Source organism: Nicotiana sylvestris, chromosome 11, assembly GCF_000393655.2.
Source record: "Nicotiana sylvestris chromosome 11, ASM39365v2, whole genome shotgun sequence".
NCBI classification, from domain to species: Eukaryota; Viridiplantae; Streptophyta; class Magnoliopsida; order Solanales; family Solanaceae; genus Nicotiana; species Nicotiana sylvestris.
The window spans coordinates 132,952,641-132,968,130 of record NC_091067.1 but is presented as its reverse complement, the minus strand read 5'-3'; the positions used below and the strand labels follow the sequence as shown (position 1 = coordinate 132,968,130).

Here is a 15,490-nt window from a genome sequence, read left to right as displayed (position 1 = left end):
TGTTTGATCTCCTTGAACCTAGATCTTGGAATCTCCAGGCTTCTAAGTAGAGTTATCGCCATAGTGACTTGTCCTCGGCCGTAGTCTCATTCCCTTTGATGACTTCTCAACTGCCTCTCTAGGTAGACCTTTTGTAAGGGATTCGATGCATTATCTTTTGACTTTACATAGTCAATTGTGATAATTCTACTAGAGAGTAGTTGTCTAACGATATTATGCCTTTGTCTAATGTGACAAGATTTTCCGTTATACATAACGCTCCCAGCCCTTCCTATTGCTGCTTGACTGTCGCAATGTATGCATACAGGTGCCAAAGGTTTGGGCAAAAAAGGAATGTCTTCTAAGAAATTCCGGAGCCATTCAGCTTCTTCACTGGCCTTGTCTAAAGCTATAAACTCAGATTCCATTGTAGAGCGAGCGATGCATGTCTGTTTGGACGACTTCCAAGACATTGCTCCTCCACCAATGGTAAAAACGTATCCACTTCTGGATTTTGTTTTCGTTGATCCGGTGATCCAATTTGAATCACTATATTCCTCAATAACTATGGGATAATTATTGCAATGCAATGCATAGTCTTGAGTATATTTCAAATATCCTAAAACTCATTTCATTGCTATCCAATGAGCTTGGTAGGGATTACTTGTGTATCGACTAAGCTTGCTTATTGCACAAGCTATATCAGGTCGTGTACAATTCATAATGTACATCAAACTTCCCAACACTCGAGCATATTCCAATTGAGATTTGCTTTGATCTTTATTCTTTACAAGAGTATGGTCTAAATCAATTGGAGTTTTTTCTTCTTTAAAGTCCAAATATTTGAACTTTTCAAGAACCATTTTAATATAATGAGATTGAGACAAAGCTAGACCTTGAGGAGTCTGTAGGATCTTAATTCCCAAAATTAAATCGGCAACTCCTAAATCTTTCATATCAAATTTACTAGTAAGCATGCGCTTAGTAGCATTTATGTTAGCAATATCGTTACTCATTATCAACATATCATCCACATATAAACAAAAAATGACTATTTGATTTGGAGTATTCTTAATGTAAACACATTTGTCACACTCATTGATCTTGAAACCATTTGACAACATTGTTTGGTCAAATTTCACATGCCATTGTTTTGGTGCTTGTTTTAGTCCGTAAAGTGACTAACAAGTCGACACACCTTTTTTTCTTTTCCGGGAACTATAAACCCTTCAGGTTGTTCTATATAGATTTCTTCATCTAAATCTCCATTTAAGAAGGCCGTCTTTACATCCATCTGATGGATTTGAAGGCCATACACGACAGCTAACACTATTAACACCCGGATAGATGTAATCCTTATTACCGGCGAGTATGTGTCAAAGTAATCAAGACCTTCTCGTTGTCTAACCCTTTAACAACTAATCTTGCCTTATATTTGTCAATAGTACCATCAGCTTTCATTTTCCTTTGAAAATCCATTTAGAACCCAAAGGTTTATTTCCCGGAGGAAGATCAACCAATTCCCAAGTATGATTACTTAATATGGATTCTATCTTACTATTGACTACCTCTTTCCAATATTGTGCTTCCGAGGAAGACATTGCTTCTTTGAACGTTTGAGGCTCATTTTCTAATAAGAATGCCAGAAAATCTGGTCCAAAGGAAGTAATTGTCCTTTGACGTTTACTACGTCTTGGATTTTCCTCATCAAATGTACTTTCCTTTGCTTCTTCCCGAGGTTGCTTAGATTTTTCATTAGACGACTCACATTCCATTTTATACGGATAAATATTCTCAAAGAATTCAGTATTATCTGATTCAATTACCGTATTAATATGAATATCGGGATTTTCTGATTTATGAACCAAAAAACGATATGCCTTACTACTTGTTGCATATCCTACGAAAACGCAATCAACGGTTTTTGGTCCAATTTTTACCCTTTTGGGTTTAGGAACTTGCACTTAGCCAAACACCCCCGCACTTTAAAATATTTTAAGTTGGGTTTCCTTCCTTTCCATTTTTCATATAGAATGGATTGCATTTTGCTATGGGAAACTCGATTCAGTATTCGATTAGCTGTAAGAATAGCTTTCCTCCCACAAGTTCTGAGGTAAACTAGAACTTATTAACAAGGCGTTCATCGTCTCCTTTAACGTTCTATTCTTTCTTTCCGCAATTCCTCAAAAGGTGATTCATATTCGCCGCCTCTATCACTTCTTATCATTTTGATCTTTTTGTTTAATTGTGTTTCAACTTCATTTTTGTATTGCTTGAATGCGTCTATTGCTTCATCTTTACTATTAAGTAAGTAAATATAGCAATATCTAGTATTATCGTCAATGAAAGTTATGAAATACGTTTTCCCATCGCGAGATGGTATTGGCTTCATGTCGCAAATATCCGTGTGAATTAAGTCTAAAGGATTTGAATTCCTTTCAACTGACTTATAATGATGCTTAACATACTTTGATTCCACACATATTTGACATTTCGAGTTATTGCATTCAAACTTAGGCAATACTTCAAAATTAATCATTTTTCGCAAAGTTTTGAAGTTGACGTGGCCTAAACGCTCATGCCATAAATTATTTGACTCAAGCAAGTAAGAAGAAGCTGAAATTTTATTCATATCAATGGCAATTACATTGAGTTTAAAAAGGCCCTCAGTCAGGTAACTTTTTCCTACATACATTTCATTCTTACTAACTACAATCTTGTCGGAAACACAAACACACTTAAAGCCATTCTTGACTAGAAGTGATGTCGAGACTAAATTCTTCCACATTTCAGCAACATGAAGAACATCTTTTAGAGTCACAATATTTCCAAAAGTCATCTTCAAAGCTATCTTGCCCATTCCTTCAATTTTGCAGTAGCAGAATTAGCCATAAACATTGTCTCATTGGGTCTAGCGGGAGCATAAGAAGTAAACAACTCCTTGTTAGCACAAATATGTCGAGTTGCTCCCGAATCAATCCACCATTATCTAGGATTTCCGACTAGGTTGTATTATGAAAGCATGGCACATAAGTCGTCTATTTCATCATTCTTCTCAATCATGTTTGCTTGACTTTTCTTCTTGTCCTTTTTTGGTGCACGACATTCAGTATCCTTGTGTCCAACCTTTCCACAATTGTGGCAATTACCTTTGTACCTCTTCTTGCTTGGATAATTCTTTGATCCTGACGGCTTCTTTCTCTTTTTACTCGTTGAAGCTTCCTCAACAATATTTGCACCCATTATTGTTGAATTTCCACGAGATTTCTTCTCAGCAGTCTTGTTGTCCTCTTCAATCCGTAGACAAACAATAAAGTCTTCATGCGTCATCTCCTTGCGCTTATGTTTCAAGTAATTTTTAAAGTCCTTCCACAGCGGAGGCAACTTTTCAATAAATGCCACAACTTGAAACGCTTCATTTATGACCATACCTTCAATCATAAATTTATAATTAGTATAATAATTAATATCTTGAATAAAAATATTGACTTGCTTTATACCTTCAGCAAGGAGGTCATGAACAATAACTTGCAATTCTTGGACTCGAGTTATGACATATTTACCGTCAACCATTTTGAAATCCAGAAATTTGGCGGCCACAAACTTCTTTAGTTCAGCATCTTAAGTCTTGTACTTCTTTTAAAGAGCATTCCATAATTCTCTTGATGTTTTCATGATGCTATAAACATTGTACAAGCGGTCTTCCAGGCAACTTAAAATATAGTTTTTGCATAAAAGTCAGAATGCTTCCATGCCTCCGTGACCATAAATCGTTCATTTTTAGGAGTTTCTTCTCCCAGAACTGGAACATCTTCGCTGATAAAGCGCTGTAAACTGAGTGTGGTCAGGTAGAAGAATATTTTCTACTGCCAATGCTTAAAGTCCACACCGGAAAACTTTTCGGGTTTTTCTATCGATGCCATCGCCGGTGCAGGAGTTGTGCGACTTGAAGACGCATTTGTTGTTGCAGCAGTAGTCCCAACAGAACCATTCTATTGTTCCGCACTCGTTGTCATCTTTTTGTAAAAGAAATTGACAAACAGAATTAGTATCTCGATGAAGTTTTTATATCTTCAAACCAAATACAAACAACCAAGGTTTTATATCTCGGATTGAGTAGAAAGTCACAAAGACTTTAATCTTAAACTGGAGTAGAAAATCTGAAGATTTTAATCTCCAAAATGGGAGTAGAAAATCAATAAGATTTTAATCTCCCAAAGCAGAAAGTAAGATTGAATACAGAAATAAAACGTTAAATTCTTTAAGCTTGTTAGAACTCTGTATTCAAAAATTAGTAAATGAACAAATGTTAGTTTAAAACCAAAAGCAGAAAATTCCGAGCCCACAAGTTTCTTGTGTTTCCTTAAAGAATTTAATCCCCTCACAAAGGGCAACTTGCAGATTAATTCCTCCCAGGATAGAACGGAATAACTATTCTTTGATATCAATACTTCAAATCACAGAATTACGTCGAACTCAAATGGCGGAGCAAATCACACAAAATGCTTACGTTTTTGGTTTTTGAAAACAATGCAGAAGTTTGAGGGTAGGGATTTCAGATTTTTTCGGTGGTGGAAAATGAGGCTAAGACCTATATTTATAGTCAAATTTGGCACTGTTTCTGAAAAGGTTTGCAACCTTTCAGAACAACCATAGCTGTTGGAACAGGTGGAAAAAATCGCGGGAAACAACTAACGGATTTAAAATAATCCGGGAAAGAAAATGGACCGAACCGGACCGGGTCGTGGGTCATGGGTTACCCGAATTAAATTTTTGTTAATTAATTGAAAAAAATTTTGTCTGAAAAGATTAATTAATCAATATTTGACCAAATCCAAATCTAAATTATCAAGCCCCAAACTAGAGGAGGCACGACTGGCACTCGATACTGTATTCGATCGAGTTAGCCCCTAAACATACTAGCTAACTAAACTGGGGGCCCAACAGATCAGGCAACACAACATCTAAAATACTAAGCCTGGACCATTAAGGTCATGACCTGAATAATAATAAGTCATATAAACAAAGGTAGACGAGCCAAAATAATAAAGTACTAGCTGGTCGACGAGGCCGCGATTGGAGACATACATGCCTACACACATATATATACATGCCAAGCCTATGGGCTGGAGACTGAAAACTGCAAAAAGAAACCCAGAATATTGTATCCACAATAGCCTCTAAGAGTGTCATAAGCATTGTCGGGACAAGGCCCCGACTATACCCAAACTGTAAAACAAAAGTAACCATCCTATGAAAGCTCCAGAAAGAGATGGAGCTTACGAACTCAAAACTGAACCCCGAAATCCTAGCGGAGGGGTCAATCAGAGTCCCTACCTGGACCTGCATGCACGAAACAAAAATACAGTGTCCCCAGGAAACGGGACATCAGTACGAATAAAAATGTCCTGGCATGTAAGACAGAAAGTAGAATCATACATAGTTGATGTAAAAAAAGTAATAGAGATACCACCTGACACTAAAACTCCGATAGCCTCCATGGTCGACATCCGACCTCATAGTAATCAAATATGGATGGTATGCTCGTGTAATCGTATGTCGTGAATACATATATATTGATGCAAACGCATGACATACCTAACCAAATGCTAGCAATGGTGGTTTCTCCCGGTAGCTAACCGGTATCATATTGCCAACCTGTGGCCATCTGTACAATATATATAGTTTTTCGGGAAAATAGGCCCCTTACCTCCGATTATAGCTCGAAGTCCATGCATAATATGCCATGTATGATATGAACTTTGAATGCATATAATAGGCCATAACAAGAACTTAGCCAATCTTGGCTCATTGGTACTCTTATTCTCATAATCTCATAATCACCTTCGTATCGCATACAATTGTCTCGTGGAAATATATATATATTTTAGTAGTTTAAATATAAAAATTATATTTGAGATTTTTGGAAATCGACGTGTCACTTTAGAGATTTTAAAATACACTTTAACAAGGAAGAAGGATTGATCGCAAATACTAAATCCATTTATTTTTTTAGTCACACAACCCAAAGACGAATAAGAATTCATATATATAGACATATAGTTAAGAAAGCCGACAAAATGATATATATAGATGTCGAATACCCTATTTAACCGAATGAGTGGAATATCAACCTAATAGAATCATGAAAATACTTCAGCTACGATGCCAATGCCTTTCACCGAAGGTCTTTCTAGCAATAGAATAGTAAAATATCACATTTAACGTCTTAGGAATTTCCCGGAATTCGTGCTAAAAGGAAGGACGGAGCTTAGCCTTAACATACCTTTCCAACAAACGTCGGAATGCATGTAGTTCCTTCACGAAAGTTGTTCCTTACGTCCTAAGCTTCGCAAACACTATATATATGCAGCTTATATGCACCTATAAATAGTTCATAATTGAGTTTATATCAGCAGATTTGCCATATGACCCTAACTTGACGAAACGTCCGTAGAACTTTGTAAAAACGGTCATAAAAGAGTCCCAAGATGATTACCTTGACAAACCAAGTATAAATCCTGAAGAACCAGCAAGAACAACAAATTCCTATCTTCCAAGAATAGCTCCAAACATAGCTAATAGAAGGGGGGAAACGATTGCAAAGCGTAGAGATTGCGTTTCTAGGCACGGGGGCAAACATTAACGATAGAAATCGTTAAAAACGCACCTTAATCACTCAAGAACACCATGGAACCTTCTTCAGCTTGCTCACTATTTTGGGACTAAAATGAAATGTTTTGAGGTCTTAAAAGTCGAATTTTCCGACTTATACCACTTGTTTGACCCGACCCAGTTCGCGACCTAGTTTCAGCCCGGATAGTCCGCGGTAAAACAGTCATAACATTTTACTCCGATGTCGGTTTGATTTGAGGTTTTTTTGGTTGCGAACTAGACTCGTATACCTTCGATTCGGTAGGTTGTGGATCTCATAACTCGTTATATATTGGGAGAAATGGTTAGATACCTTTGACCCAAAGTTTAGAAAATTTATTAGAGAAATTTACGATAACTTTTGCCGACCTTTATTTCGCAACTTGCTTGACTCCAAAACTTAACATGTGACTAGTGTGATATTATAATACCTCATAACACATTATTCTTAGCATATTAGACACTCTTAGTCTTATACCACATGTGCAAGTTAACTTAAAACTTCCGAACGCGCGGGGTGCTACCCGAGCTATTTCTTTAACCACGAACCTTTGTTTAAGGGATTCTTTTGACCTAAAGCTTTAGTTTAGTTCCTTGATATTACCACACATTTTTAGTCGTATTCTCCCAATGTGCTATACCCAATCATATATACCTAATATAACTACGCCACATTACGTATATTACGTAAGAGAATAGAGAAAAAAACACATGGGGTCTCACAGTCTCCCCCTCTTAAGAATATTCGTCCGCGAATGGGTCAAGTCAATTCCTTGGTTTCATTTCTTTTCCGCTAATATGTTATTTGCGAGGCTATATTTGTTACATTTGCAAAGCATAAATCAAATTCTGAAGATTCCAACTACTAGGCTTCGTATAACTATCTCGCAATAAGAAATTTAAATTGCACTTTCAAGTCATTTAAAATCCTATTAAGTTGCTGTAAAGAAATAATAGCCAATTATTTAAATGTGACTCACCTTAAGTCGTAAATAGGTGGGGGTACTTCTTCCTCATTTCCTTCTCAGCTTCCCAGGTCATTTCCTCGATGTTGTTATTTCGCTATAACACTTTCACGGAAGCCACTTCTTTAGTTAGAAGCTTTCTTACTGCCGATCTAAAATAGCTACTGGTACCTCTGAATAAGATAAGTCTTCAGCAATGTGAATATCGTCAATGGGCATAATACGTGAAGGATCTCCAATGCACTTCCGCAACATAGATACATGAAACACAGGATGGACAGCTTCTAATTCTGAAGGCAAATCAAGCTTGTACGCCACCCTACCAATCCTCCGAATAATCTTATACGGTCCAACATACCTGGGGTTGAGCTTCCCCTTCTTTCCAAATCGCATGACGCCCTTCATAGGCGATACTTTTAGGAAAACCCAATCTTCTACATCAGACTCTAAGTCTCGTCGTCGAACATCTGCATAAGACTTCTGCCAACTTTGTGCTATACGCAGCCGGTCTCTAATAAGTTTTACATTTTCCATTGCTTGCTGGACTAAATTAAGACCTAGCAACTCTGCTTCCCCAACCTCGAACCAACCGATTGGTGACCTACACTTCCGCCCGTATAGTGCTTTATAAGAGCTATCTGAATACTAGCTTGGACGCTGTTATTATAAGCAAACTCGATAAGAGGTAGATGATCATCCCAACTTCCTTTAAAATCTAGCATGCAGGCACGTAACATATCCTCAACTGTCTGAATAGTACGCTCTGCCTGTCCATTAGTTTGCGGATGAAAACCGGTGCTAATATTTACCTGCGTGCCTAGACCCTTCTGAAAAGATTTCCAAAAATGTGTTGTAAATTGAGCCCCTCGATCAGAGATAATAGATAATGGCACTCCGTGAAGGCGAACAATCTCTCGAATGTAAAGCTTGGCATAATCCTCGGCTGAATATGTCGTCCTGACTGGCAGGAAATGAGCAGATTTTGTAAGCCTATCAATAATTACCCAAATAGCACCATACCTCCGTGGAGTGCGAGGCAAACCAGTAATGAAGTCCATATTTATCACGTCCCATTTCTATAATGGAAGTTTAATATACTAAGTTAGGCCTCCAGGCCTCTGATGTTCGGTTTTAACTTGCTGACAGTTGGGACATTGGGCTACCATCTCTGTGATATCTTTTTTCGTTCCATTCCACCAATAGATCTATTGAAGGTACCGATACATCTTTGTCACTCCAGGGTGAACTGCATATCTAGAATAATGGGCCTCCGAAAGAATCTTGGCGTGGAGCTCTCCAACTATCGGTACACATAAGCGGCCCTGGTATCTAAGGACTTTATCTCCAGTTAGCGCAATTAAAGGTTGTCGCTGCTATGGAATACTTTCCCTCAGTTTTATAAGCTCAGGATCCTCGTGTTGTCTCTCTTTCACTTCAGTAACAAAAGAAGATTTTGCCGTATTCTGAACGAGAATGTGTCCACCCTCTATGTCTACCAAACGCACCTGAAAGCTAGCTAGCTGGCATATATATTTGGTCATCTTGACCATATCAACTTCAACATGGCTTAGACTGCCCATGGACTTCCGGCTAAGGGCATCAACAACAATATTAGCTTTGCCGGGATGATATAAAATATCAACATCATAGTCCTTTAGTAATTCTAGCCATCTTCTTTGTCGTAGGTTCAACTCCCTCTGTTTAAATAAATACTAAAGGCTCTTGTGGTCAGTGAAAATATCAATATAAACCCTATATAGATAATGCCGCCAAATCTTTAGGGCGAAGACAACTACGGCTAACTCAAGATCGTGCGTAGGATAGTTCTGTTCATGTTTCCGCAACTGTCTGGAGGTATGCGATAACCTTACCATGCTGCATAAGAACACAACCTAGGCCAATTTTTGAGGCATCACAATATACAACATAACCCTCGGTGCCATTCGGAAGAGTCAAGACAGGTGCCGTTGTAAGCTTTTCTTTAGCTCCTAAAAACTTTGTTCACATGCCTCAATCCACTGAAACTTAGCTCCCTTATGTGTCAGTTTTGTCAATAGTGCAGAGATAGAAGACAATCCCTCTACAAACCTTCGGTAATACCCTGCCAAGCCTAAAAAGCTACAAACTTTTGTCGGATTCAAGGGCCTCGGCCAAGTCATCACAGCTTCAATCTTTTGGCCATCAACCTTGATACCATCCCCGGTAATAACATGACCAAGAAAAGCTACAAAAGTTATCCAAAATTCACATTTAGAGAATTTAGCATATAACCTGTAGTCCTGGAGAGTCAGCAATACAGCTCGCAAGTGGTCCGCATGCTCGGCTTCCGATCGTGAATATATCAGGATGTCGTCAATAAACACAATCACAAATTCATCCAAGAACAGTTTGAATACCCGGTTCATAAGATCCATAAAGACTGCTGGGGCATTTGTAACCCCGAAAGATATGACAAGGAATTCAAAATGGCCATAGCTCATCCTAAATGTTGTTTTAGGGATATCAATATCCCTGACTCATAGCTGATGATAACCGGATCACAAGCCGATCTTTGAAAAACATTTGACACCTTGTAACTGGTCGAACAAGTCATCAATCCGTGGAAGAGGATACTTATTCTTTATAGTGACTTTATTTAGTTTCCTGTAGTCACTACACATCCGCAAGGAGCCATCTTTCTTTCGAACAAAGAGCACCGGAGCACCCCATGGGGATGTACTTGGCCTAATAAAGCCTTTATTGAGCAAGTCCTTCAGTTGTTCCTTCACTTCCCTTAGCTCTGCATGAGCCATTCTGTAGGGAGGAATGGATATAGGCTGCGTATCAGGAAGCAAATCTATAGCAAAATCGATTTCCCTTTCGGGAGGAATTCCTGAAAGCTTGTCAGGGAATACCGTCGGGAATTCATTCACAACAGGAACCGACTAAAGAGTCGCTGGCTCCTTATCTATATACCTGACATGAACTAGATGGTATATACAGCCTTTAGCAATAAACTTCCGAGCCCTAAGGTATGAAATAAACTTACCCTTGGGCGTGGATGTATTACATTTCCATTCAAGGACAGGCTCACTAGGAAAATGAAATCGGACCAACTTTGCACGACAATCAATTTTAGCATAACAAGTTGCCAACCAATCTATACCCATAATGACATCGAGGTCTAGCATAACCAATTCAACTAAATCAACAGAAGTTGGATGGTCATTAATTAACACTGTACAACCTCGATAGACATGATTAGCTACAATAGAGTCGCCAACTGGCGTAGACACTTCAACTGACTGTGGAAACAACTCAGATCTCATGTCAAGCTTACCAGCAATAAATGGAGTAATATATGAAAATGTCGAGCCAGGATCTATCAATCCATAAATGGCATGAGAATGTATTGTCAATATACCTATAACAACATCTGGGGATGCCTCTGAATCCTGTCGGCCTGTGAGTGCATAAAAGCGGTTCTGGCCACCATTAGAACCTGAGATGTCTCCTCCACCTCTCCCCCTACCACGACCCTAAGTAGACTATGGACCTGGTCGGGGAGCACAGACTGATGGTGAAGAGGCTGCTGTGGATCCTGAAGGCTGAGCTAGTGCACCTCTGCCTAACCTCGGGCACCGGCTAATAAAATGTCTTGTCTGCCCACAATGATAACATGCACTCAAACCCTGTCTACACTGCCCGGTGTGCAGCTTACCGCACTAAGTAAATGGAGGATTAGGCAATCTCATTTGGGCGGAACGCTCCTGTCGACGGCCCTCAGGCTGGCCTGAGCTCTGCCCCGGTCCTAACTGAATATAATGATCAGACCGCTGGCCCTGCATCTGTAGTGGGAAACTACCTGCTGACCGAGGTGGATATCGATGGAGTGGGGGTCTAAACTCATCCCGTGGCTTTCTATAAGACCCCATAGTACAAGCCCTCTTACTCTACTCCCTATCCCTGCGAGTATCACGAATCCGACGGGAAAGGCCCTCTGTAGTCTAAGCGAAAGCCTGTAAGCGGGAAATATCTACATCATCCAATAGGGATGATACCCTATAGTCTCTAATCAGATGATCCCCCAAACCATCCAAATAATGATGAACTCTAGCCCTCATGGTACGTACGATATCTGGTGGATACCTCACCAAAAATTAAACTTATGGCTATAATCCCTCACACTCATATCCTCCTACTTCAGGCTAAGAAACTGGTCAAGACGGGTCTCCCGAACCTCCCGTGGCAAATAATGGGCTAAAAAAGCCTCAAAGAAGTCCTCCCACTCTGCTGGCGGAGCATCAGGTCCTCTAGATCTCTCCCATGCCTCATACCATAAGACGGCTACATCACATAGTCGAAAAGAAGCCAACTCTACAACCTCAGTGACGGAGGCATGCATCACCCTCAATACTCTATACATATGGTCTATAAAGTCTTGGGGATCCTCAGTGGAACTGGATCCTGTAAATAATGGAGGGGCCAAGTGAAGAAACTCTCAAACCGTTGAGCTTCCTGTCCGATCTCTCCGGGCATCTGCTCCCGATTCTAGCTTTCGCTCATGAATAGAAACCATCCTAGTCAGCAACTGAACTGCCTCCCTCATCCCCTGCTCCCCAGTCTTTGATGGGGGAACAACAGGTGTTGGAGGTCCTGTGTCTCTAGTTGCCTCAGGTACTAATGGAACTGGTGAGACTAGGGGTACTGCATCTCCCTGGGCTCCAACAAGTGTTGTGGAAGCTGAAACTAGGGGTACTGGAGACTCACTGTGTGCCTCTAAGGGAAATCTATCCCTCTGACCCGGTGGGGAACAACTAGTACCTTCCCCCAGATCCATACCTATCTCTCGTTGTGCCATCTCTTGAGCGTAGGTAGCCTGTTAGATAAGGAACACAAAGCACGATTTAGATTTCATATGTTCTTATAACTTCGCTCTATAGCACGATCTATTAATTGAAAGAAACGTAACCATTCCTAAATACCTTATAGCCTCCTGATTATAAGTGTGGTGCACAACACACCCATAAGCAAGACTCTACTAGAAATGACTTATGGACTCCCTGGGATACGACCTGCTCTGATACCATGTTTGTCACGCCCCAAACTAGGGGAGACACGACTGGCACTCGATACTGTATCCGATCGAGTTAGCCTCTAAACATACTAGCTAACTAAACTGGGGGGCCAACAGATCGGGTAGTACAACATCTGAAATACTAAGCCTCGACCATTAAGGTCAAGACCTGAATAACAATAAGCCATATAAACAAAAGTAGACGAGCCAAAATAATAAAGTACTAGCTAGCCGACGAGGCCGCGATTGGAGACATACATGCCTACACACATATATATACATGCCAAGCCTATAGGCTGGAGACTGAAAGCTGCAAAAAGAAACCTAGAATATTGTGTCCACAATAGCCTCTAAGAGTGTCATAAGCACTGTCAGGACAAGGCCCTGACTATACCCAAACTGTACAACAAAAGTAACCATCATATGAAAGCTCCAGAAAGAGATGGAGCTTACCAACTCACAGCTGAACCCCAAAATCCTAGCGGAGGGGTCGATCAGAGTCCCTACCTGGACCTGCACGCACAAAACAAAAATGCAGTGTCCCCAGGCAACGGGACATCAGTACGAATAAAAATGTAGTGGTATGTAAGGCAAAAAGTAGAATCATACATAGCTGATGTAAAAAAAAAGTAATAGAGATACCACCTGACACTAAAACTCTGATAGCCTCCATGGCCGACATCCGACCTCATAGTAATCAAATATGCATGGTATGCTCGTGTAATCGTATGTCGTGAATACATATATATTGATGCAAATGCATGACATACCCAACCAAATGCTAGCAATGATGGTCTCTCCCGGTAGCTAACCGGTATCATATTGCCAACCTGTGGCCATCTGCACAATATATAGAGTTTTTCGGGAAAATAGGCCCCTTACCTCCGATTATAGCTCGAAGTCCATGCATAATATACTATGTATGATATGAACTTTGAATGCACATAATAGGCCATAACAAGAACTTAGCCAATCTTGGCTCATTGGTACTCTTATTCTCATAATTACCTTCGCATCGCATACAATTGTCTCGTGGAACCTTATATGTTTTTTTCCGAATAAGCTTGAAAACTTAACTCGACTTTAGAAAGATAACTTAACTCTGAAGATGTTCATAAAAAGCTTAAGGTGCTTCACTTAGTCCTTATACCTGATTTCTTGATATTTAGTAAAAGAAAGTATTTCAAAAATCAAGTGTTTTAGTAGTTTAAACATAAAAATTATATTTGAGATTTTTGAAAATCGACGTGTCACTTTAGAGATTTTAAAATACACTTTAACAAGGAAGAAAGACTGATTGCAAATACTAAATGCCTTTATTATTTTTAGTCACACAACCCAAAGACGAATAAGAATTCATATATATAGACATATAGTTAAGAAAGCCGACAAAATAACATATATAGATGTCGAATACCCTATTTAACCGAATGAGTGGAATATCAACCTAATAGCATCATGAAAATATTTCAACTACGATCCCAATGCCTTTCACCGAAGGTCTTTCTAGCAATATAATAGTAAAATATCACATTTGATGTCTTAGGAATTTCACAAAATTCGTGCTAAAAGGAAGGACAAAGCTTAGCCTTAACATACCTTTCCAACGAACGTCGGAATGCATGTAGTTCCTTCACGAAAGTTGTTCCTCATGTCCAACGCTTCGCAAACAATATATATATATATATATATATATATATATATATATATATATATATATGAAGCTAAATGCACCTATAAATAGTTCATAATTGAGTTTAAATCGGCAGATTTACTATATGACCCTAACTTGACCAAACGTCCGTAGAACTTTGTAAAAACGATCATAAAAGAGTCCCAAAATGATTACCTTGGCAAACCAAGTATAAAGCATGAAGAACCAGCAAGAAAAACAAATTCCTATCTTCCAAGAATAGCTCCAAACACAGCTAATAGAAGGGGAAAACGATTGCAAAGCTTAGAGATTGCGTTTCTAGGCACGGGGGCAAATTTTAACGATAGAAATCGTTAAAAACGCACCTTAATCACTCAAGAACACCATGGAACCTTATCTTCAGCTTGCTCACTTTTTTGGGACTAAAATGAAATGTTTTGAGGTCTTAAAAGTCGAATTTGCCGACTTACACCACTTGTTTGACCCGACCCGGTTCGCGACCCGGTTTTAGCCCGGACAGTCCGGTAAAACAGTCATAACTTTTTACTCTGATGTCGGTTTGATGTGAGGTTTTTTTGGTTGCGAACTAGACTCGTAGACCTTAGATTCGGTAGGTTGTGGGTCCCATAACTCTTTATATATTGGGATAAACGGTCTAATACATTTGATCCAAAGAAGAAAATTTATTAGAGAAATTTACGATAACTTTTGCCGACCTTTATTTCGCAACTTGCTTGACTCCAAAACTTAACATGTGACCAGTGTGATATTATAATACCTCATAACACATTATTCTTAGAATATTAGACACTCTTAGTCTTATCCCACACGTGCAACTTAACTTAAACCTTCCGAATGTGCGGGGTGCTACACGAGCCGTTTCTTTAACCACGAACCTTTGTTTAAAGGATTCCTTTGACCTAAAGCTTTAGTTTAGTTCCTTGATATTACCATACATTTTCAGTCTTATTCTCCCAATATATTATACCCAATCATATATACCTAATATAACCACGTCACATTACGTATATTACGTAAGAGAAGAGAAAAAAAATACATGGGGTCTCACACAAATCCAAAGTCGAAGCCGAGCCGAGCGACGACGATTGCGCGAGGCACCACTTCTTCTTAACTCTTTTAAGAGCTAGAAGATGAGATTCTATATATATACACAAAAAATTT

General features: G+C 39.3%; 1 protein-coding gene across 1 annotated transcript; it reads right to left on the bottom strand.

The window, feature by feature from the left end:
- Positions 1 to 7,739: 7,739 nt before the first annotated feature.
- LOC138881662 (uncharacterized) lies at positions 7,740 to 8,132 on the bottom strand. The gene has a single exon (XM_070161908.1). It carries the CDS (start codon positions 8,130 to 8,132, stop codon positions 7,740 to 7,742), a length of 393 nt encoding a protein of 130 aa, XP_070018009.1.
- Between the last annotated feature and the right edge of the window lie 7,358 nt (positions 8,133 to 15,490).

What these genes read in the sequence shown, in the direction of transcription:
- LOC138881662 (XM_070161908.1), bottom strand. Translation starts at nt 8,132, where the DNA reads ATGGAAAATGTAAAACTTATTAGAGACCGGCTGCGTATAGCACAAAGT.